Source organism: Copadichromis virginalis, linkage group LG5 (genome assembly GCF_057382275.1).
Source record: "Copadichromis virginalis isolate Kocher_CV1m ecotype Utaka linkage group LG5, C_Virginalis_male_GT1.1, whole genome shotgun sequence".
Lineage (NCBI taxonomy): Eukaryota > Metazoa > Chordata > Actinopteri > Cichliformes > Cichlidae > Copadichromis > Copadichromis virginalis.
Genome location: NC_140622.1, coordinates 42,057,437 through 42,081,676, shown reverse-complemented (window position 1 = coordinate 42,081,676; position 24,240 = coordinate 42,057,437). Strand labels below are relative to the sequence as shown.

Genomic DNA, 24,240 nt, shown 5'->3' with positions numbered 1-24,240 from the left:
CAAACACACTGATAAACACACACTGATACACAGACACACACACACACACACACACACTGATAAACAGACACACACACACACACACACTGATAAACAGACACACACACACACAAACACACTGATAAACACACACTGATACACACACACACACACACACACACACTGATAAACAGACACACACACACGCAAACACACTGATAAACACACACTGATACACAGACACACACACACACACACACACACTGATAAACAGACACACACACACACTGATAAACACACACTGATAAACAGACACACACACACGCAGACACACTGATAAACACACACAGACACACACACTGATAAACACACACTGATACACACACACACTGATAAACAGACACACACACTGATAAACACACACAGACACACACACTGATAAACACACTGATACACACACACACTGATAAACACACACAGACACACACACTGATAAACAGACACACACACACGCAGACACACTGATACACACACACACTGATAAACAGACACACACACACGCAGACACACTGATAAACACACACAGACACACACACTGATAAACACACACTGATACACACACACACTGATAAACAGACACACACACTGATAAACACACACAGACACACACACTGATAAACACACTGATACACACACACACTGATAAACACACACAGACATACACACACTGATACACACACACACTTATACACACACAGATACACACACACACACCTTGTTTACTCACCTTTAGCCTAAAGCTGATGTTCTGGCTCACCTGTGCTGAACTCACCTGTGCGCCGATACAGGAGAACCTGAGCAGGTTTTGTGTACGGTCAGTGGGAACAGCCTGCTGTCTGACACGATTATGAAGAATGAAACGCACAACAGTGTCTGATCTGCACAAAACACCTGCACACAGACAGACCTGAGAGCTGCTGGCGACCCCGCCTCCTCCCCCTCAGGTAATTAAACACATTGGCTGCTTTCTCGCATGTTTAATATGGTGAAGAATGAAGCCTGTGCCACACTGAGCAGGCTGAAAGTGAGAGGATGGTTTACAGGTAACTGATCGATGAGCGCGTCACCAGCAGGGTCAAAGGTCACAGGAACAAAGACGCAGCTGCGGGAGGAGTGATCAGGAAGACAAGACGTCAGGCAGACAGGGTGAGTTTCAGCGTCGTGCTTAGTCAAAACTTTCCACCGGAACCACAGCTGACCGTCAGCTGATCCTGTTTAACTAAACCTGGTTTCTGGGTTAGAGCCAAACCTCAGAGTCACAGGACAGTGATTTATTTATTTTCAGTGTGATAAATGAATCTGTTTGTTGGTCACTGTTCTGATTCTTCTGCTGATCCTTTGATGTCACTCTCTGAAAACCAAAATTCACCTGAAAAAGCTGCTGAACAGAGCTGCTGTTACTTCCTGTCTATTCCAAAAAACTGGCCGCAGTTCAGCTGGTGGTGCAGCAGGGGGCACTCTGAGCTGAGGATTTCCAGCTGCTTCTAGAATTGTATTTATTTTATTTCTCCGTGAAGCTGAATCAGTTCAGCATTCTGCTGCCTGCTGATTGGTCAGTTAGGGCTAGGGATGGGTATTGATAAGATTTTAACGATTCCGATTCCATTTTCGATTCTGTTTAACGATTCGATTCTTTATCGATTCTTTTTTTTTTTTTTTTAAAAGGAGAACACTAAGGTCGATTAGCTCAGAGCTTTGTTTTATATCTTCTTTTTGAACAAGATAGAAATTTAGGAGTAACATGGCCTTACAAACCCAACAGTGAGATCTTGAGAGATCCAGCCTACGGCTCTTCAATGGGGTGTCACAGGGTCCCCAGGAAAAAAAATTGTAAATGTAAAATAATAAAATAAATATTCTTGTGAGACATATCACATATTGACGGGGTCGGGTTATGTTAAAAAGTATAAATTGTTATACTTTGTTCATTGGTTCAAAGGTACCCCACACTTCTTTTTTTGTTTGCTTGTTTGTTCTGTTGTATTTTTCATTTGAACTGTTACTCTGCCAGAGTACTCATATTTACAAGATGGCATTGAACGCCCCATTGGTGTATCAGGAAAACTATTTTGTACGTATGTTCCTTGAAGGGGATTGAAGTCGTTCTTTTTTCCACCGCAGCGAAGGGCTAGGAGTAGGAGAGGAGCTGCTGTATGTTTTTGTTATCGAATCGATCTGATTGTGAAATAAAGCATATGCAGTGAGAAAGCAACTCCAGGAGTCATCCCTGCCTTAAAGCTGCAACATTCTTCTGTAGCAATAACAAAGTATAACATAAATTGTTCTGTGGCAATTACACAAGAATATCCAGTAATGTCCCTGCCTACAATTAAACACATTCACTTACCAAAAATCGGGGGCATCTGCTGTGGCAAATGGGTGCAAGCCTTTGACCACAAACTTAGACACTGCTCGGTGACATTAGTCTATCCTGGCCTGAAAGGAGACGCTACCGGTAGACTGCAGCGAGAACTGCCAGCGAGCGCCAGCCAGACTCTGTCTCTCTCATCATGGTCACCTACATGTACAGTAATGGCAGGTCTTGTAATAAGGCAGATTGCGCTAACATAATATGCACTGTTAGTTGATTATTTACCTGCCGCATTAACGGGAGAGGACGTGCAAACGTTACCGCTGCTGCTGGGTTGAGAGTCACGAGGAATTAAAAACACGTGTCATCGCGTGTTTTGTGAGCAAATGCTTTTGCATATTCGTAGTGTTTCCTCCCTTAAATGAAATATCTACTTTGCAAGTTGCCCTGTTGTCATCGGTTCTCATAAAGTATAATCAAACTTTTGAGCGTTTGAGCCGCTTAGGCGCCGTGTTTCCTGCCAGGTAAATGACGCTCCGCAACGTGGTGACGTCATTCGGGGCGACTGGAATCGATAAGGGAATCGTTTGCAAAAATGGCAAACGATTCCAAGGAATTGAAACAGTGGGAACCGGTTCTCAACAAGAACCGGTTTTCGATACCCATCCCTAGTTAGGGCAGGACATCGGTGTCCCTCGATGGCGCCTGTTTCTAAACGATACCTCTGGCAGATGCCAGGAGTGTAGCCAAAGTGCAGCAGAAGAAGCAGCTGGTTGTGGTGGTTGAATGTGAAGCTATCGTGAGGCCACTGGTGGCTTCATGCCCCAAATCAACATGGAGGATGCAGTAAAGTGACTGGTGATGCTCTAACATCCTTGATATGCACAAAAAGTAGAAACTTCAGTAGAAACATCAAAGAATAGAACAGTAGCTAATGTCCCGAGCCTTTCCATCAGAGTCATGAACAGCTCCACTGAGTCCCATTCATTCTGCATGAGCTCAAGGGCGCCTCCTGTGGAACAGGAAGTCACTAATGGCCTTCACCAGTGGTCATGTAGGGATGTCAAACTTTAGATACCTGAAAACCAAAATGCTCTGATCCTTCTGCAGGTCCAGCCTTCATGCCATGTTGGGGCGAACCGCCTTCCATACTGGATGCTGCAGGTTGCAGCAGTGCTGCTTCCTGTCCTTGCCTCCTCCCCATCCACCTGAGCTGCACAGACTCCATTACTCAGCAAGCAGTGGGAGCCGGAAGCTGAGGGCGGGACAGGAGGCGGGGCAGATAAATTCCGCTCAGGTCGACCGGATCTTAAAGGTGACAAAAATCAGACTCTGAAAGCGTTAACTGGTGATGTCACACATCTTAATGACTGTTTGTTTCCAGGCCAATGAATACAGCCTTACCCTCCCCAGAGGCCCCGCCTCCCATGGCGTTCTGGGTTTTCATAGCAACATGTTGCCATCCAACCTCCCCTGCGAGGACCGTCAGAGCAGCGCCACCTGCCTAGCGGGCCGTGGAGGCGTGTTGTTTGGCGTGTTCGACGGTCACACAGGGCCGGCCTGCGCCCACGCTGTCAGTCAGAGGCTCTTTTACTACATTGCCGTGGCAGCGCTGCCGCTGAGGACACTGGCGGAGCTGGAACGGGCGGTGGAGGAGGAACGGGCCGTAACACCACTGCTGGAATGGCATAAATACCCCCAAGACCTGAGCTACCCCAATGGAGAGGTGACGTCCTTCCATAGCCTCCGGAACTACTGGCAGGAGAGGCTGGAGACCGAGGAGGAGGATGAGGAGGAGGTAACCAGGTGTCCTGACACATCACAGAATCACATTCACGGACAGTGCAGGTCCAAAAAAAACCCAAAACATGCCTGAATGTCAAAGCCTTTACCTGGTCTCAACCAGGTGCAGGTGGACTTTTCAGAAACCGATTTTCCTGTTTTGGTTTCAGCAGAAAGTTCACCTGTGGTGACATCATTATCTGTTCTCTCTGATTGGCTGCAGGATGACAACAGAACGACATCAGCTCTGGTCAATGCGTTCCATCGCCTTGACTACGACCTGTCTGTAGAAGCCCAGGTGCATCTGTCCCTGACCTCCCCCAGGTAAGAACAAAGTTGTGTTTTCTTCAGCAGAACCTGCAGGTGAGTCTGTTTCAGCAGGTTAAGCCTCTCTTTGTGCCCACAGGCAGGTGTCTTTCCCTGGTGAGGGGTTGTCTCTGACCTCCCCCCTCCGGGTGGCGCTCTCTGGTTGCACAGCCTGTGTCGTCCACATCTCCAACGGCGTTCTACATGTGGCCAACCTGGGGGACAGTCGGGCAGTCCTGGGCGTCCAGGAGGCAGACGGAAGCTGGTCTGCGATCAACCTCACCAATGACCACAATGCGCAGAATCCCGAAGAGCTGCAAAGGATTCTGGGAGAGCACCCAGCGGAGCAGAGGACGGTGATCCGCCACGACCGCCTACTGGGCCTGTTGCTGCCCTTCCGGGCGTTCGGTGACGTCCGCTTCAAATGGAGCGCGGATATGCTGAGTCGGGTCTATGAAACTCGACCGGACGTCCTGTCTGCGGTCAGTGAGGCGGTCCGGACGATGCCGCCGCACTACCTGACCCCACCCTATCTGAGCACTGAGCCAGAAATCACCCGACACTGTGTTGGACCTGCAGACAAGTTCCTGGTCCTCGCTACTGATGGACTCTGGGAGCTGATGCATCGACAGACGGTCATCCAGCTCGTGGGGGATCATCTGACAGGTCAGTGCCAATCAGTTACTGATCCTTTAAATAGCAACACAGTAAAGCTTGTCAAAGGAGCTTGCAAAGAAAAGCGTCTGGACTTCTTTAAGTTGCTTGAAGACGTTTCACCTCTCATCCGAGAAGCTTCTTCAGTTCTAAGGTCAAATGGTGGGGAGTCCCAGATATAAACCTAGTGGGAGTGACCCCCCAAAGAGGGACCCAGTTTCACACCTTGGCTCAGGCGATTAGAGGATCATCAGGGGGTCCTTTTGTCCCTCTGTGGGGGGAAACTCCCACTAGGTTTATATCTGGGACTCTCCACCATTTGACCTTAGAACTGAAGAAGCTTCTCGGATGAGAGGTGAAACGTCTTCAAGCAACTTAAAGAAGTCCAGACACTTTTCTTTGCAAGCTCCTCTGACTACGATGACTGAGAACCTTCACAGACACAGTAAAGCTTGTAACTATTAATATATATATATATATATATATATATATATATATATATATATATATATATATTTCACCTCTGTAATATTCTGGTTATTTATAACTGAACTATTTAGAATAGAATTAGAATAGAATTCAACTTTATTGTCATTGCACATGCACAGGTACAGGGCAACGAAATGCAGTTTGCATCCATCCAGAAGTGCTTTAGTGATATAGATATATTACAATATATATTAGCAATAATATAGATATGTGAGTATATTACAGAAATGGGTCTATTATGGTATGTTATAATGTACACGGTATGAAGTATGTTGTGAATATTCTATAACTATAAGTATGTACAGGCTGTAGTGAGTACAAGCTATGTACAGGCTATGAACAGGATATAAATATGAAAAACTATACAGAATATGAAATAAATAACTTTACAGAATCTGAGATATACAGCTATACAGAAATGGGAACTATGCAAGTTGTAAACAGTTGTAGGGTTAAAAATTATCAAATGTACAGAATGATTATTTACACAGAGCTATACAGTAGTGCAGTTAAGATAAGTGAGATATAATTCCTACAGAGGCTATATAAAGTGCTAGTGGTTGTGAGTGGTGGTTCAGTCCATGTTATTATTGTGTGTTTGAGGGTACAGTTGTCAGTGTTGGGAAAGTTACTTTTAAAATGTATTCCATTACAGAATACAGAATACATGCCCCAAAATGTATTCTGTAACGTATTCCGTTACGTTACTCAATGACAGTAACGTATTCTGAATACTTTGGATTACTTAATATATTATCGTGCTTTTTACAACAACGTGAATGTACTATTGCTGTGTGATTTATTACTATTACTGAAGGTCCGCGACTCCGAACTGTAGTAAAGGGACCTCTGACTAATACGGCGGGGTCCCTGTCGGCTCGTAGCCGAAAAATAGCTTTACTTTGTTGTGTGGGTCAACTTTTCTGGCGAGAGACAGAGAGAGGCGTTGAAAGGCTCCAACGGAACTTATTGTTTCGGAGGAAAACACGAACACGGTGTACAGTCGAGTCTTAATAGCTTATTTACAACTGGGCTCGTCAGGCTCTCTTCTTGGCTGCAGTGGTTATTATTATATTTACATGCTTCCAGCTCCCATTTTTCCTCGATGACAACTCGTACCTTTCCACTCCCCTTTTTCTCCCTCCTCGCTCACAGACCCATAACGTGTATGGCAGTCCATTCTCCCTGCAACACGGACTACACTGCCCATGATGCTACATTCTTTAGAGCTATGCTTGTAGCATTCTGCCTGTTAGCTTAGCACAACAACAACAACAACAACAACAACGAAAAGGCGCTCTCTCACCCAGGAAACACACAGTCGCAGAGAGAGAGAGAGGGCGTCACCCTGTAACCATGGCAACCGTAACGCTGCCGCCTGGAACAACAGAGCGTAGCTGTCAAACAAACCCAAACAGTCCTGACCCGCGACAATATGAAACAGGAAAGTACCGCAGTGTAATCCATTTATTTCAACAAAGTAACTGTATTCTGAATACCACCTTTTTAAACGGTAACTGTAACGGAATACAGTTACTCATATTTTGTATTTTAAATACGTAACGGCGGTGCATGTATTCCGTTACTCCCCAACACTGACGGTTGTCGATTGTGTGTGTGTGTATGTTCAGTCCATGTGTTAACGTGGGTCAGATGTCAGGAGGCAGAGTTCAGGAGTCTGACAGCTATTTGTATATGTTAGCGCTATTACATACATTTTGCAAACTTTGTAATATTTGGTTTTATTTAATTTACTTCAGTCTGTTACTGTTGTTGTCTTGGAGCGACTGTATTCTGATCATATCTAATAGACTCCAGTTTGTGCATGTAAATGGAGAGTCCTCTTCACACACTGAGGTTAATTATGGAGTTCCACAGGGTTCAGTGCTAGGACCAATTCTGTTTACATTATACATGCTTCCCTTAGGCAGCATCATTAGAAGACATAGCATACACTGAAAAACTAGTTCATGCATTTATTACTTCCAGGCTGGACGACTGTAATTCATTATTATCAGGAAGTCCTACTCGTGTTTCTTCTCCACTCACTTTTTTTCATGCTCCATTAGGGCTGTTCGATATAACGATATATATATCGGATGACGATATAAAAACGTCTGTCGTTTCATTTTACGCTATCGTTTGTTTCGTGGTGCCGCAAAATAAACTGTTTACGGCAATATTTGTTCATTGTTTTGATGGTCACTGTAGTGGCTGTATGAATTTCTTAAAGTTCTCTCTTTCTCTTATATTTAATATAACAACACTATGGACGGACAAGCACCTGTTTTTATGCGTTGTTGTTAGCAACAATGACGGTAACACCATCGCGTGTCCGCTTGTTTATGTTCCTCATAAACCTTTCACAATAAAGCTCAAGATCCTGTTGAGACTTTTCAAAATAAACTGAATCACGTGAAAGAGCAGATTATTTACGGATGAGAAGTAAAAAAGAGCCGCCAGGTGCTAAAAAATAAACCTTAGACTCAAACATTAGAACAGGCTTTTCCCCGCAGCACGCCGTGTAATAAATACTCACAAAGGAAACGGCGGCCGTTACAACTTATGTCTAAAAATGTATCGTTTCATGCATCGTCAAGTCGAGCTGCCCGAGATTCACAGAATTTACAGAAAATGTTACATTTTTGTGATTTATATCGTTATCGGGACGATAGCTGTCTTAAATCGGGATATGAGATTTTGGTCATATCGCACAGCCCTATGCTCCATATGTTTACACACCAGAAGGTGAGTTCATATTTTACCCTGAACCACGACCTTATTCTGAAACTGTCCCATTGCCACCTCTTGGTCACCTTGTTTTTACATTAAGCCGTCCCAGCATCTCATCACATGCCAGTCTTCACCTGTTTATGTTTTCGGTGTTGGAGTTTGAGATTCTTTTGAAGACTGAGGTCACAGATAATCACTCACAGTGCTCCAAAAAGTGCACATGAGGTGTGAGCGTGCTCAGACGTGTCCACCTGTCTTTACTTCCTGTCATCGTCCTGACTCTGTGTGTGGTTTGTCGTTGCACAGCCCTCCAGCAGCAGAGACCTATAATTCCCTGCGAGGGCACAACGCTGGGCGACCTGCAGCGCCTCTTGCTGGAGAGGAGGGGGCGGGTCCTGTCGGCGCTTGAGGACCAGAATATCGCCACCCACCTGATCCGCCACACCCTTGGCGACGACGGGTATGGAGCGGTAGCTCCAAATCGTCTCGCCAAGATGCTGAGTCTGCCTGTGGATCTGGCCCGAAGGTACCGTGATGACATCACTATCACCATCATTCACCTGAATGAGATCTAACACCTGCAGGTGATTACCTGCTTGGTAGTCACCCTGCTGACCAATCAGCAGCAGGCGTGCTCATTCCAGCGCTGATCTTCATCCTTTTCCTTAACCGTATCCCAGCTCTGAATGGTCGAGGGGTGGGACACACCTGGACAGGTAGCTGATCAGGTGTTTCTGTTATTTTGTCTGCCTTCAAGAAGACCAGAACTCGACACACACACAGGTCTGAGAAAAGCTCCACGAACGACACCGGAGCTAACCTCACTTTTCAAACATCGCTCTTCAGGTGTGGAGCAACACAGTGAGCATGCTCAGTGAGTTGATGTTCCGCACTTGGAGTGGAGAAGTGGCGCCACCTCCTGGTGGCACACTGAAAACACCTATCTCGCCTGAGGCTACGGCTACGTCCACACGTACCCGGGTATTTTTGAAAAATTTTCTATGCGTTTGCACTTTTCGTCCACACGTAAACGGCGTTTTCAGTAACTGAAAACAGAGATTTTTAAAAACTCCGGCCAGGGTGGATAATTTCGAAAACTCCGTTTTTGCATTTACGTGTGGACGACAAAAATGGAGAAAACGCAGAAAACGCAGCGTCAAAGGTGTGCGCCTTTTTTGACGTCACACTGTGCGTCACGTTATTGTTTCGGTGAAATGAATTTCTACAATACTGTTACTGTTAATTCTACTCTCTGCAGTGTTTAAATGCTTACATATACACACAGTTACTGTCCCTCCACACTCGACTCGGTTCTGCTTGTCACTACCCGATCTGTACCACGCATGTGTGAAAGGTGTCTACTTCCAGTCGAAGTATTTTACGATAGTTACAGGTCAGAGTATCTGTTAAGATGTTAAGAAAAACAAGTATCTCTTAAAATGTTTCCGATAATGAAACATTTAATATATTGTAGACAAAAACAAAAAAATAAAAAGATAGTTACGGATCAGGACTCCCCGATCCTTACTGCGCATGTGCAATGTTTTCTTCTTCTTCTGTTCATTTAATGGAGGTTAACACCCCAGTGTACGAGGACACTGTCACCTGCTGACTGAGCGAATGAACCGTATTGTAAACTGAATTAGCGTAATCACAAACGTGTGTTTAATTTGATTTATTGATAGTCAAGTGTGTTTATGCTTGTCTGTGTGGAGAGGATTGTTGGAATAGTGATGATGACGTCCGCTATCACTGTCAATTGTTAGTAAACACTTCATCTGGCTGGTACCAATCGGGTTTCCGGTACAGATCGGGTAGCGACACTGCTTCTATGGAAAGTAAAAAAAAAAAAAAAAGACACTGCTTCTATGCCCCATCCTTGTTTACTTTTTCCCACCGAGGTTTCTAGACTTCTGATTGGCCAACATTTCTACACGGTTAGGAATCTAGCGCCACCTGTTGCTTTGGCATGTTCATAGCAGCGTTTTCCTTCATTTCTGCGTTTATGTGTGGACGGGATTATTTTTTAAAACGAAAATGGAAAATCTCCGTTTTCAAAAATACCCGCGTACGTGTGAGAATCACCAATCGGAGACACAGCAGGACTTCCTGTGAGGAGGTGATGGTGGCTTCTCTCTGTGCTTCTCAGACTGTTGCTGTTTTTACTCGTTAATAAAGTTCCTGTTTGACTTCCTGTAGGTCCGGCCTGTTTTTTTCGCCAGAGTTTCACTTCCTGCTTATCCTTCAGCGTGTTAATGCCGGCTTGTAAATGATAAAGCAGCATTGAAACAGGATGCGAGAACTTACCTGCCTGTAGCAGAGGAGGGGGGTTAACCAGCGCCATCTACAGGCTGAACACAAACATGTGGCTTCCCTTCAGAGTGGGATGAATTGATGCCCAGAGTGTAACCCTGATCACAACTATTCTAAAATGTTGTTCACAGGACAAACTTCACAGATTGTCCCAGAGATTAAACCAGTGGTTCCCAAACTTTTTTTGCTGGGCCCCCCTTTGTTTTACAAGAAAAAGTTTGGTTTGGAAACATATTTGGCGATGCTTCCTCTCCTGCTTTGCGTTTGTGTGGGAGCCCCGTAAAAAACCTGTCCATGATGCTAGCAGTGTCCATGCTCGATGGGTGACGTGTCCGGTGAGTCTGCTGGCCGTGCAAGAACTTGGAAGTTTGCAGCTTCCATTGTGTACAGATCCAAACTGCACATGTCAGCCTTTTAGTGTGGGGGGTCTAAGGCACACGTGTGCGGTGGAATGGGTTATCTCAGCGAACGATATGAGAGTAATGAGTCTTTTGTGTTTGTAGAAAATGTTTCAGAACTTAGAGTTCAGCTCATGAAAAATGGGAGCAAAAACAAAAGTGATGCATTTATATTTTTGCTCAGTGTATCTGCCAAAAGAAGCTTCTTCATTAGTGGAGAAGCCATGAAATAACCATTAATTTTCTACTTCCTTCCTCAGTCTCACTGAGTGAAAAGATAAAAATCCCTCCATGGCAGCTCTTTTGATTTCAGGTGCTCGCAGCAGGAAGCTCGGGTTACATTTAAACAGTGCAACTCCCTGAGGAAGAGGAGGGGTGGAGCTGCCCAGCTTGCCGCGCAGTCCGGAATAATCCTTCCACCCAGAGCGGACAGGTGTGGATGCTCCCTCCTGGCTGATGGAGATCATGTTCTGGACTTTGTGGAGAAGCTTAGACATCAATGTTTTATTGAACCAGCAGGAGAGGACCTAAAGTCCAGTGTCCAATGAGAGACCCGTGTTAGTTATGGTGACACTGCAAATTCTGATATCTAGGTAAATACAGACCATCATCACTGACACACTGTAATCTGAATACTGTGACCTGCTCCTGAATGACCTGCTCTGCTCACAGCCAATCAGATCGGGCGTGTGCCCGTCAGAATCAGACGCCACAGCTCAGAGTGACAGAAAATAAAATTTAATCAACAATTTTTACAAAATGAAACTCGTTTACAAAAACATTTAAACTGCAAACCAATCATGTCATCAGGCCACACCCTCGCAGCTCACAGAGCTCAATCACTGGACGATACTTGGGGGCGTGGCCGCACAGAGACTCTACAACAGGAAGAAACGGTGGCGTGGGGAACCAGCCAATCGAGACCGGGCAACATGTTTGTATCAAACAAACGGCTGCCGACCTCTGACCTCGGGAACCACACTGAGCATGTGTGACGACCAGCAGGACAGGGCTGGGCTCTGAATTACAGTGTCCAATCAGAGGGCAGCATTGACAACGAGTCACCGGCGTGGGGGTGGGGCCAGCAGCTGCGTCGCAGTGACAGACTCCGGGAACAGGTTGTGGTAGGTGGGCAGGGGCACGTACGCCGCGGTGATCATTTTACCTGGAAGGACAGGTAAGAGTGTGTCAGAGGTGCTCTCTGATTGGCTGACCAACGACACACAGGTCATGTGACGTGGAATCTTACCAGCAAAGAATCTCCCGTGCAGGGCATTGACGGCAGCCATGGCGGCTGGGATCGAAGGACACTTGACATAGACGTTTCCCTGGAAACAGCAGAGGTCAAAGGTCATCGCAGTGAAAGTAAACAAAACCAAAAGTGAAAGAAACAAAAGTCAGACTTTAGGAACAAACGAAGGTCAGAGTCAGGAAAATAAAAGCTTTGCCCCAACAAACTTCACTCTCTCCACCGCGGCCGCAGCAAGGAGCTCACGACTACCGGCTGAGTCGATAAGGTCAGAGGTAAGAGGTCAGGTTCTTACCTCAGTGGAGTTTTTGTCAACGTAAATGTGAACAATGCCGCCATGTTTGTTACACTCCTCTATGACGTCATGCTGGATGTCCAGCTCCCACCCAGGAGCCTCCTCACTGAAACACACACACACACACAGGTCAGGTGAGGCCTACAGGTCCTCCTCCTCACCTGTGGACACACGTGGGCCGAGGTATTTACCTGCTGGGGTTAAACATGTTGGACAGCTGGAAGCAGTGCGTCGCCAGCGGCTGAGACGGGAGGTTCAGAGCAGGAGAGTTCATGTTCATGTTGAGAGTCGGGTTCATGGCCGCTGAAAGAATCCGACACTTCACATCAGTGAACAGGAACCAACCAGCAGCCAACAGGTGTGACACGAGTTTCTCGTGTTGCTCCAAATCACGTCAGTCATCTCAAGGAGCTTTAGATGTAAATAATACAGACAAACCCCAATAATCATACGAGACCCTATGAGCATGTTACTATGAGGAAGGAAACTCCAGGCACGTTTTTAGCATCTACGTGGATGTTAAAATCACCCACAATAATTATTTTATCTGAAATCAACTAAATCAGATAAAAGTCTGAGAAATCAGACAAACTCTGTGTAAGGCCCAGGTGGACGATAGATGATAACAAGTAAGACTGGTTTCTGAGTTTCACAGCTGGGGTGGACGAGGCGAAGCATCAGGCTTTCAAATGAATTAAAAGTCTGTCTGGGTCTTTCATTAATTAACAGGCTGGTGTGAAAAATTGCTGCCACACCTCCCCCTCGGCCTGTGCTTCGAGGTTTCTGGTAGTTAGAATGACTCGGGGGTGTTGATTCATTTAAACTAACATAATCATCCTGCTGCAACCAGGTTTCTGTGAGGCAGAGTAAATCGATTTGTTGATCAATTATTAAGTCATGTAATAGGGATGACCGATCACATATTACGTATCAGTCCCATACTGACCTAAATTACTGGATTGGATATTGGAAAGAAACAAAAAATGTAATCCGATCCATTAAATATCACAAAAGCACCTCACAAAACTTGCGACATGGCGTAACTCAGCTCATAACCTCAGCACGTCGGAGCAGTGTGCCTCACGTGATAGAGCGGCTGTGGCGTGCGAGACCTGTTGGCGCTCTGGTTGAGTATTTGTAGCCTCGCTACCAAACCGGCATTTCATCTCCGAGGAAGTTATCCCAGAGAAGTAAAGCAAGTGTGTAAGTTCATCTCTGAATGTTTGTAAAGCATTCCCACGTTAAGCTTAACAACCGATATATGGAGCGACTGCCTCTCCTGCTGCTACTTCAATGTGAAACTGATCAATGATCAGCTGATCGGCTTTTCTGTCGCGAGTCCGTCTCTCTCGTTTGTTTTTGGCCCACTTTGCACCAGAAAGAGGAAACCAGCGGCTGAACAACAGCAGCACGTTTAAGCTTGATCAGCTGTTGTTAGAATTTATTTAATATTACTTTCTACTCCAGGATCTTTTTCTACGCAGCTGACGGCTGGTAACTGTGCAGGGTTTAGCCAGGGGGGCCGATAGGGCATGAACAGGGAAAAGGGGGCACAAAGACATACTTTTCTTTCTTATTCTCATTTAAAATGTCGAGCTTTTAACAAATAATTATCTGAATCTTACAACCAGTTTGAATCTGATGTAAAATGTATAGAAGTCCATTACTGTATATATAATATACCCCAGTAAGCTGTAGTACTTTTTCCTTTGGGAACCGTCTGTGCAGTCTGCAGTTCTGCTGAAGAAAGATGTTGAATCTATTTAATTACTGTAGAAAAATAATTGATTTCTGTGCATTTTTTTTAACATGTGCATTAAATTAAGGTTGATTACGTCGATTAAGCATCACGAGGTGGGGGGTGGTTCCCTATTTTTTTTTTGCTCAGAGTGTGCAAGCCTGTTGGTTAGGTTGCTTAATATTTCCACTAAGTAAAACACCAGAATAGGGAGGATGCTGCAGGTTTACGTTTGTTAGATTGATCAGTTTTGCTGATCTGTGACATATTTTGGCTGCAGTGTATTTCTTGCATACAGGTTTAACAGAATAGCTTTAGTTTAGTTTTTTAAACTTGAGTATGAACTTATACAAAATGCAGCAAGATATAAAAAAAAACTGTTTTATTGATTTAAAAAACAAAACAAAAAAAACACACTATATCGGATTCATATCGGTATCGGCAGATATCCAAATTTATGACGTCGGTATCGGACATAAAAAAGTGGTATTGTGCCATCTCTATCGCGTACTAACAGAGACTTGGAGGAGAGAGACCTAATATTTAATAATCCACATTTCACTGTTTTACTCTTTGGAGCTGACAGTCTCTATGGAGATGGGGTTTCAGGGGGGTTTGGGAGAGAGGTGTGTCAGACTGCAGCTCTGCTTCCTGTCCTGACTCTGTCACATTTTGGGGGGTTTAATAAATTTGGCCAGATTTCTGGAAATGAGAGCTGCTCATCTCCAAAGTGGGATGGATGCCGTCTCTCCTAAAGCCCACGTTGTCGTTACCTGTCACTGCAGCCATGGCTCCGATGGCAATAGCCCCACTCATCTGCAGAGCCTGCTGAGCAGCAGGAGGGATCTGCAGACCAGTACCTGCACACGCACACACAGAAGTCAGAGGTCACACAAACAGTCGGGGTTACAGGTGTGATTTCAGGTGTGACCTCAGGCTCACCCTCAGCCAGGCGGGCCATGAGCTGCAGCCTCCCGGTGGTTCCCAGGTCGATGCCGGTGTGTTCCAGCTCATCGCTGTCAAGGAGGGACGACGCCATGGAGATGTCGGTCCGCTCGGTCACGTGACCCACTTTCATGGGTCTCCCAGCTAACTCGAAGCCATTCAGCTGCTCCAGAGCGTTCTTGGCGCACTCTGCATCTGCAAACTGACATCAGAGCACATCGTGTGACGCCCGACACGTCATAACGGGCTCACCTGAATGTGACCAGGTGACCCACAGGTTCACCAATCAGAGGTTGGTGGTTCTGCTCACAGTCTCTGTCACTGGAATCAAACTCACGGTGATGAAGCCGTATCCTTTGGAGCGCTCCGTCTCGCTGTCCATCATCAACTGGATGCTCTCAATCTGAGACACACACACGGCATCAGAGGGTCACCTGAGAACAGCTGAGAGTGTGTGTGTGTGTGAGTGTGTGTGTTCGTCTCACCCGTCCAAATGGCTCAAAGATCCCTCGCAGCATCTCCTCGGTGATGTTGAAGTGCAGCGAGCCGACGTACAGCCTCATCGGTCCAGATGTCCCTTTTTGCAGATTGTTGGCTGCAGCAGCAGCAGCAGCAGCTCGGTTCTTCTCTGCCTGAAGACACACACACACACACACACACACACACACACACACTAAACTTCGAACATTTAGAATACTTTGATGTACCTGAACTTGAGCCTGTCTGTGTGTGTGTTCCTGTCTAGCTATCTTTGTGAGGACCAAAATCTGCATTCTACTATACTTGTGAGAACCAACAGTCTTGTGAGGACACACTCACGGTCCTCACAAGTTTGAAGACATTTTTGAGGCTCAAAATGTGGTTTTAGTGTCAGGGTTACAATTAGGTTTAGGGAATTGTGGCTTAGTTGTACTTGTTTTAAGCTTAGGTGCACGGTCCTAGCGGCCGACTGGACCCTTACTCTCCCTTCAATGTCCCAGTGTGGTTTATATGTTCCTCCTTTGTTTGCTTCCTGCGTCCTGCTGTGTCAGCCTTAGCCATCTGATCCTACAGTCTTAATACGTGAGCAATATAAGGGGAATACAGAGCTTTTGGTCCCCATTTTCTAATAATGCAACCAGTAGGGAAACAGTCTGAAATACTTAATATGTAACAAAACAATAAAAAAGGTCTTATCTCCAACAGGTGAGCCGATCCTCCCTCACCTCTATGGGGGGAATCTCACCCTCACTGAATTCAAGTTTTTATTACATTTTTTTGTTTTATTTGTGTGTTAGTAAACACAGCACTCACACTACATTAGTTTTGGTTGAACTCTTTATTCACACATCAATGTCAGTACTTTCTTAAGCGAGGGAAGATCAGCTCACCTGTCAGTGTCAGAATTAGCCACCAATCCTGGCTACTTTTATTCTATAAAAAAAAACTATAAAAACCAATAAAATTATAAAAATTATTAATAAATAATAAAAGAACAGACCTGTCCCATCCCCCTTTACACCAAATTGCATTAAAACACTTTTTAAAAAAAAACCTTTTGCACAGGGTCAGGGGCTGGGAAAGCATTATGTCAATGAAGGTCCTCACTGAGATAGTTAAACGGGGTTGTGTGTGTGTGTACCTGTGAGGCCTGTACAATGATGGGAACTCCCAGCAGCCTTTGTCCCGTCAGCCCAATGGCCAGAGGAACTGAACTTGCCTCCACGAACTCTATGTAGGCGATGCCCTTTGACCTGCGGGAGTTCCTGTCTGAGATCATCCTGACGTCCCGAACCTAAACACAGGAGCAACATTAGTTGCCATAGGAACCAACCAGCCGATCCACCGGAGTAATCAGAGTAAAGCCAGTGCAGAGGTAGGGATCGCCGGGACGTTCCCCTGACGGGACCGGCCGCGCCGCGGTTCACATTTCATTAGTATCCATCGTCTGTCTAACATACATATGCATTATGTTTACTGTGTAACCATTCTGCATATGGAGCTCACGCGTCACACACTCGGCCTGTCCCAGAGCGCCGTGTCCTTCCACCGAGGAGCTGACAGCGATCAAGTAAAAAGCTCACACAGCAGAAACATAACTATGGATTCGATGGTGTTCACAGCGTACGTGTGAACTATCACGTATCATAACAGGAAGTGATATCACTTCCCTAAGGTTTAAACCCCTCCAAGGCCTATTACAGTTCTGATTTTTCCAAGTAGAGTAGATTTGAAAACCCTTTCCACGCCGATGGTGGAACGAGTGGGCGGGCTTGAGGGTCCGACTGCTCGCAGATACGATCGGCCGAGGCTCGAGCGCACGGCGGCGACATTCTGTCTCCACCGTTTTCTGTGACCAAACACAAACGTACACTCTGTAGCGTGAACGAGTAAAATAGAAGCAATGAATCAAAAATCACGACAAGAAGAACTCCACCAACCAGAGAAAAGAGAAGTGAAGGAGCGCCCGCGGTGAGCCACGAAAGCATTGAAGGTTTAAACCCCACCAATCAGACGACGCCTGTGGTCAGCACGCGGCGGAAGTGGGAAGAAGAAACTACCCGTGACTTGCAGTCACCCCTACACGCTGAGGAGGCGCTGCAGCAGGCCCACGATAGAAACAGGAAGTTGGCGTCTCACCTTCCCCACCGCAGAGAAAAACTCCTCCAAGTCTCGGGGGCGGATGCGGGCGGCGAGCTGCATGCAGAACACCGTGCGGGCGTCTCGCTCCTCGGGCGTCAGGTTATCGATGGGCTGCCTGCAGAAAGAACGCCATCAACACCAGTTATTGATCCCGTGAGACAGGCACAGACTCCTCCCCTCAGACCCACGCTCTCACCTGATTGGACTCTTCTCCTTCCTGACGGGACTCTTACTCCTCGACCGCCGCCGGCTGAAACATGCACACAGGGTTCTACTGCAGATTCTACTGTTCTACTGAACACTTCCTCTACAGTTTTCAAGTTAAAAGCCTTCCTCTGTGTTAGAGCTGCCACAAACGATTATTTTGATCGTCGACTAGTCACCGATTATTTTTGCGATTAGTCGACTAATCAGATCATCATCCATTGGACGTAAAACGTACAGCTTATTGCACCAGCAGCATCTGCTCTTATATAACTATCATTAGCTTACAGCTTTAAGTGTTTAAGGTATGTGCTAACTAAAAATAAAGACAAGATGATAGTTTATTAAAGTTTAATGAAATTTGCAGATTGTTTCGGTGAAGTTTAATAAACTCCTTGCTTTCTAAAATATAACAGGACACCGGAGTAAATTCTCGAGCATCTCACACTTCTGATAATCAGCTGTCTGCTTGACGTTTATTCAGCTGTGTAAAAACTATAACTTTAATCTCAGCCAAACCGATTTACTCAGGAACAAATAAAATACTGAAAAAGCCAAACAATAACATTTAAGTTATCTAAGTGAAAGACGGCGGTGGGTTTGAAAACGATCTGCCGGGAGTCCGGTGTTCTCATGGCTCTAGTTAGCCTAGCCCCCGGCTAGCTATCGAGCTAGTGGGTAACAGACGTCTCCGAAAACGTCGGAGCGCTTTCGAACATATGTTAAACGTTTATTTTGTGACCCAGAAAGAATAATGAGAGTAATATTAAAACTAACTAGCTGCCGCCATTGTTGGAAACTGAGCTGGGCCGCGCTATGAATTCTGGGATAGGTTGGGCCACGAAGGACACACCCAACTCATCCTTCAAATCTGCTGAAATGAAGGGCGCATTTGTTGGAGTCTTCGAATTTGGACTATCTTCGTCGTGTCGCTGTAACGTAATCAGCCTACAAATGCGGGCACAGGAGGATGCGGTTCCTGAATTTGGACACAGCTTCTTCTTCTTCGGGGTTTAACGGCAGCTGGCATCCTTGTACATGCAGTGCTGCCATCTTCTGTTTCAGTCCGTTATTACACTCTTAAATCCTGCTACTTATTCCTGCGTCTTCTGGGATCTTACAAAGCTTCAAACGACGCGTCGACTATTAAATTAGTCGTCGACGATCTAAATAGTCGACTAATCGTGGCAGCCCTACTCTGTGTGTTAGCTTTTAATGTAAAAAAAAAAAAAAACACCAGGAAGCAACTTACTGCTTGTGGTGGTCTCTGTAGCGCCCACCGCGCTCTCTGCTGCGGCGGTGCTCTCTGCTGCGGCTACGACTCCTCCGCCTGTCTCGGCTGCGGCTACGTTTGCGCTCCCGACTCCGGCTCCTCTTCCTGTCTCGACTCCGGCTGCGCTTCCTGTCGCAGCTGCGACTGCGGCTGCGTTTCTTCCTGCGAGACACACGGCAGCCAATCAGAACACGTCCCGACGGTCACGCTTTCAGTCTGAGATGGTTTGCACACGTGCAGAGGAGAGTGGATATATTGGATGACAAACGATGAAGACGGTACGACGGCGTGTCAAGGCCACGTCAAGACAACGTGGAGATGTGCTGGTGTTTCAGGACAAACTGCCTCCAGGGTCGTGAGGTCATACTTCTGTTTTAGTAACAAGGAAGTGATTTCTCCTATAGCGCACAGACGCGGCGTGGTGATCGGCGTCAGGACGCTGAAGAGAAGGTGCAGATGCACGGTTACCAATGGTTACAGCCTGGCGCAGTAAATGGGATGGATGTTGCATCACAATAAGAGCTGATGAGTTTGTCTCGCTCATCTTTGTGTAGCGCCTACAGCGGCCGTCTTGAAACAATAGTCATCTCCACATTTCGCCTTTTTTCTCAAAATGATCAATTTTGTTCTTGACGTGGCGCCAACACGCCGTCCTAAGATGGAGCTGCCAAGCAGGAGGAAGAGAAGAAGAGGAGGTGAAGGAGGATATGCAGAGGACTGATGTGACAGAGGAGGATGCTGGGATAGGAGGAGAAGGAGGCAGATGATTGGCTGTGGATGTGCAGGCAGGTGAATACCTCTTGGAGCGCTCGTCCTGTCCGTTGGGGCTCGAGATTTTGGCGTCCTCCTAAGCGGGGTCGACAGAGAACAGCATGAGGTGGTGTCAGGGAGTGTAGGGGGTGGGGGGGACAGGAGAAAATATAAACAGTTTAATGAGCGTCATTCAAACAGGAGGGGGAGGGGCTGTGTGTGTGTGTGTGTGTGTGTGTGTGTGTGTGTGTGTGTGTGTGTGTGTGTGTGTGTGTGTGTGTGTGTGTGTGTGTCAGACACACACACTCCAAAGTCCAGCTGCTCTTCAGGTGTGTGAAACTCCTGTGACGCCCTGAAGCAGACAGGAGGATTACAGCCTTGTTTCCACTCGCACCTTCTCTACTCGCTCGGGTTTTAGGGTTTTCCAGGAACTGCAAGTACCTGGTACCAAAAAAGTACCTGGTACTGTACTCTTTTAATACCTACTTGGCCGGGGATCCAGGAGAGCAGATCCAAAACTGTGATGTCATCAGACTGCATGCCAGCAATTGGCCAGTGAGCGGCATCACTCGATGAGTCACAAGAGCGTCTCCCACACAAAAATCAAACGCGCCATATTTTTAAACCAGACAACGCTGCACAAACCATCCCGCCGTGCAGCGGCGAGGACGCCATCCTCCGCTGTTACGTTGATCGTGTCACATACGAATGACACTACGAGACTTTCGGCCACGTTTCTATAGCAACACGTCGAGGCGCTACTTGTAATGGAAAACAACAGAAAACGAGCTGAGTGGAGCAGGTAGTAGTGGAAAAGAGGCATTAGTCACTCAGAGCCAAGAACCAGAACCAGAGCTTAGGACACGCCCTCACCTGCACTACATAAATAATATCTGATTAAACTGAATAGCTGCACACCTGTGTGAAGTCACACCTGTGTTGTGCAAGGTCACACTGTGCACTTCCTGCAGAGCTGCTGCTCTAAATCGCGGTGCTTCCCTCTGGCAGAGAGCAACGTTGCTGCTCACCTGCACACAGGTAGGCCCCACCCACCCCCATGTCCTGACCACCCCCACGCTAAGCTAAGCTAACTCTTCGACTTCATCTCCCAGAATCCTCTGCACTACCTCACCAGTGGAGGGGGTCGGGATGAGGGGGTCGGACCAGAAGCAGGTGACAGTTTAACCAAGGGAACTACAGTCATGTTACCATGGGCACCAGAGTACAGCAATGCATGATGGGGACTTTTACTACCTTCTGAGTGAGACAGATCACAGTGGCTTTCAGGGGAGCAGAGGTGAGAAATCGTTAGGCAAGTCTACAAAGAGAGATAGATGTGCGTTTAATTATGTGAAGGACGCGTCATCATCAACATCATCATCAGGGTCAGCCGCGCTCTGCTGCTCACAGCGCCACAGCGGATTTCAGGCAGTGTTTGGTCACATGATCACGTATCAGCTGAACCAGCAGCCAGCAGGCGGGCTGTGCTTCGTCTTCATATTCATCATCATTTATAAACAACGGTGAATGTTAAGCAAATGAAACCCAGCGTTAAAAAACGGTGACATTTTATTGGTCGACGCAAAAATGTATGAACACGGAGGAAAATCACAAACGTAACGGCTCGACCGTGACATGAGTGAAGATCAGAGAGGAGACAGGGGGAGGGGCTTAGCGGCCAGAGGTTTTCCATGTTGAAAGGTTTTTCCTTGCCACTGTCACCACGTGTGTGCACACGGGGGGGGGGGCGCGTCTCTGTGCCACTGTCCTTACCTTACAGCACCTGTATACGACTGCTGGTGTTCTACAAATAAAGTGGAATTGAACTGAGCTGAGGTTTTTCATGTTGAGGAAAATATCTGAAGGGCGAGGGAGGGCGAGGGAGGGCGCTGCAGGCCCGCTAACCAAAATAATCCAGTGTGAGCTCAGGTTCAAGTGTTTGTCTCTGAAAACAGCGAGGCAGATACACGAGAGGAGGCTGAAGGAGAATCAGTCTGCTTTGGATTTAACAAATAACTCTTGTGACAGAAACCAGTGAGCACTGTGCAAAGGTCTGAGGGTCTGAGGATTAGGACTCAGGTGGAGCTCGGGATTCATCTACAGGAGAGCTGCATCATTACAAACTGAAGTCTGTGTGAACAGGTGACCTGGACGATGTGCAGAAGTACAGGAACGCCATTTACCGTCTGATCACGAGCCGTCCCACTTACCATGTTACTGTACGAGCCGCCCACGCACTCATCCGATTTCCATCTACTCTATTAAACAAGGCGGGACTCTTTCACTGTTAGTCTGAGCAGTTTGCAGTAAACTCTGTCTCACAGACTTTTTCTTTTGGGCATTTTTAAACGGGCTGTTCCCATTTCTATGACCTCCATAAAACATCAGGGTCACAACACGTTGTGGCGAAGTAAGATGCACATTTTGTAGTCCATTGTCTGCACGTCTGCAGTTTTAACATGGCAGACATCCGGCGCCACGCTGTTAATGAGAGAAGAGCGTGAGGTCATTTCAGTTCTCTGTGCACGGCTCCTCTCTTTTCCTAAGTCCTCAACACGGAAAAGTGAAAGTGGTTAGGAATAGGAGATGGGATGGACTTTTGGAACGCAGCCCTGGTGTCAGTCTAGATCCCTGTGGAAGGTCCAGAGAGGAAGTGATGTCAAAGAGCCTTAACGCTGCCAGTAGGTGAAGGAGGAGTTACAAATGAACTTTGAGCTGACATAGTTTTGTTCATTTTCCAGCTCGCTGCGCGACCAATTACTCTGCAGAACTCTGCAGGTGAGCAGCAGTGGGTGGAGCAGCAGAGTTCGGCTGACAGTCTCATGAGCAAAGGACAAACAGACTCTCACCTTCTTGTATGGCGCCTCCAGCATCGCCTCGATGTCCAGGTCATCTGCCATCTTTCTACCTGCGCACCTACACATGCACACGCCGAGATAAAGAGTTTAATCACCTGTCACAGCTGTCCAATAGGTACAAGTTAAATCCATTACCAGCTTATCAGTATCAGTTACCATGGTGACCAAACAGGTAAACAAAAATACCTGGCGACACATGTGTCTGACGTCACTGTTACGCCTGTCAGAATCTACTTAAAGTGTAGAAAACATCATCTGATGACGGGATCAGCAGGTAAACGTTACACCTGGACTCCCGGAGGCTCAGCGTAGCATGACTCAGACAGGTGAACAGCACATGTCTGTGAGCCTAACGTTAGCCTCTCAGGTGAACACGCGCTCAGTGACCCCCCCCCCAGGCCGGAAAACCACCATCGGTGAGTCCGGTGTTTGCGCGGGCTCGGCCGGGAGGCTCCAGGTGAGTGTCACCTGAGTCCTCCACAGCAAGCAGCAAGCTCAGCATGCTAACAGGAGCGGGCCTTCCGCCGTTTCTCCGTGCTAGCGGGCTCCGAGTCGGGCTGAAGCCCGGCGGACAGGCCAGTACCGGGCTTACCTGGATGCAGAGTGGCTCGGCGGGTGTCAGCGAGCAAAACGTGTCTGTGTCCGGGTAACGGAGCCTCTCCGGTGCTCGTCCGGGGGACGCTTCTCTTAGCTATAATGGCGAACGACGGGAGGGCTAGTGTTCTCGCGAGATCTGGATACAGCGAGATCAAAACAAAACAGCCGCGGAGTTACAGAAACTAAAAACTGTGAGACAAACTGAAGCAGTTTGACTTTGACCACGTTAATAAACAGCCAATTAGAGGGCGACACCTTTCGCTCGGGACACGCCTCCCTGAATCTGCCGTTCACAAACACCGCAGCCAAGAATTCAAAATACTAAAGTACTATAAAAATGTCTTTATTATTTCCATCCGTTTCTAGGCTACCCAATCCAAAAATATGACTACGTCAGCTCCCTTTCAACAGTATCCACACGTGGAAGAGCTGCAACAATCTCTCATGATCACAAAACATGTGAATGGAAATAAAAGGATGAATACCAAAAGAAAAGATTCAAATGAGCTCCATGATGGAGCCGCAGAGCAGAGGGAACCTGCTTTCATCATCATCACGATGAAGACTTAAAGACACTCAGTCACACCTGTTCTCACGTGAGTTCTCGAAGAGGTTCTACGTCCTTTGATCTGCACGGTCAGAACATAAAACCCTTCAAACAAACCATCGCTGTGTGGAAATGAT

At 46.8% G+C, this 24,240-nt stretch overlaps 2 protein-coding genes and 1 long non-coding RNA gene across 6 annotated transcripts; 1 reads left to right on the top strand and 2 right to left on the bottom strand.

Moving 5' to 3' along the window:
- Positions 1–106: 106 nt before the first annotated feature.
- LOC146710430 (pyruvate dehydrogenase [acetyl-transferring]-phosphatase 1, mitochondrial-like) lies at positions 107–10,512 on the top strand. The gene is made up of 7 exons (XM_085457857.1): positions 107–983; positions 1,083–1,185; positions 3,461–3,665; positions 3,735–4,148; positions 4,356–4,456; positions 4,539–5,104; positions 8,621–10,512. Exons 3-7 carry the CDS (start codon positions 3,477–3,479, stop codon positions 8,887–8,889), a joined length of 1,539 nt encoding a protein of 512 aa, XP_085313983.1. The 5' UTR covers positions 107–983; positions 1,083–1,185; positions 3,461–3,476; the 3' UTR covers positions 8,890–10,512.
- LOC146710431 (uncharacterized) lies at positions 2,209–3,039 on the bottom strand. The gene is made up of 2 exons (XR_014920617.1): positions 2,636–3,039; positions 2,209–2,557 (listed from the first exon to the last, which is right to left on the bottom strand). It is a non-coding gene; the product is annotated as an uncharacterized LOC146710431 (long non-coding RNA).
- A 1,235-nt stretch (positions 10,513–11,747) lies between the features above and the next one.
- Positions 11,748–23,827, bottom strand: LOC146710429 (RNA-binding protein 39-like). 4 transcript variants are annotated; one of them, XM_085457851.1, is made up of 15 exons: positions 23,552–23,826; positions 22,951–23,017; positions 20,149–20,198; positions 19,331–19,513; positions 18,071–18,124; positions 17,872–17,989; positions 16,874–17,026; positions 15,738–15,884; positions 15,590–15,655; positions 15,250–15,454; positions 15,081–15,167; positions 12,761–12,872; positions 12,570–12,675; positions 12,275–12,353; positions 11,748–12,190 (listed from the first exon to the last, which is right to left on the bottom strand). In XM_085457851.1, exons 2-15 carry the CDS (start codon positions 22,999–23,001, stop codon positions 12,087–12,089), a joined length of 1,515 nt encoding a protein of 504 aa, XP_085313977.1. In that variant the 5' UTR covers positions 23,002–23,017; positions 23,552–23,826; the 3' UTR covers positions 11,748–12,086. The 4 variants fall into 4 exon arrangements, with proteins under 4 accessions (XP_085313977.1, XP_085313978.1, XP_085313979.1 ...); XM_085457852.1 differs by lacking the exon at positions 23,552–23,826 and adding an exon at positions 23,146–23,331; XM_085457853.1 differs by lacking the exon at positions 20,149–20,198 and having other exon boundaries at positions 23,552–23,827.
- Between the last annotated feature and the right edge of the window lie 413 nt (positions 23,828–24,240).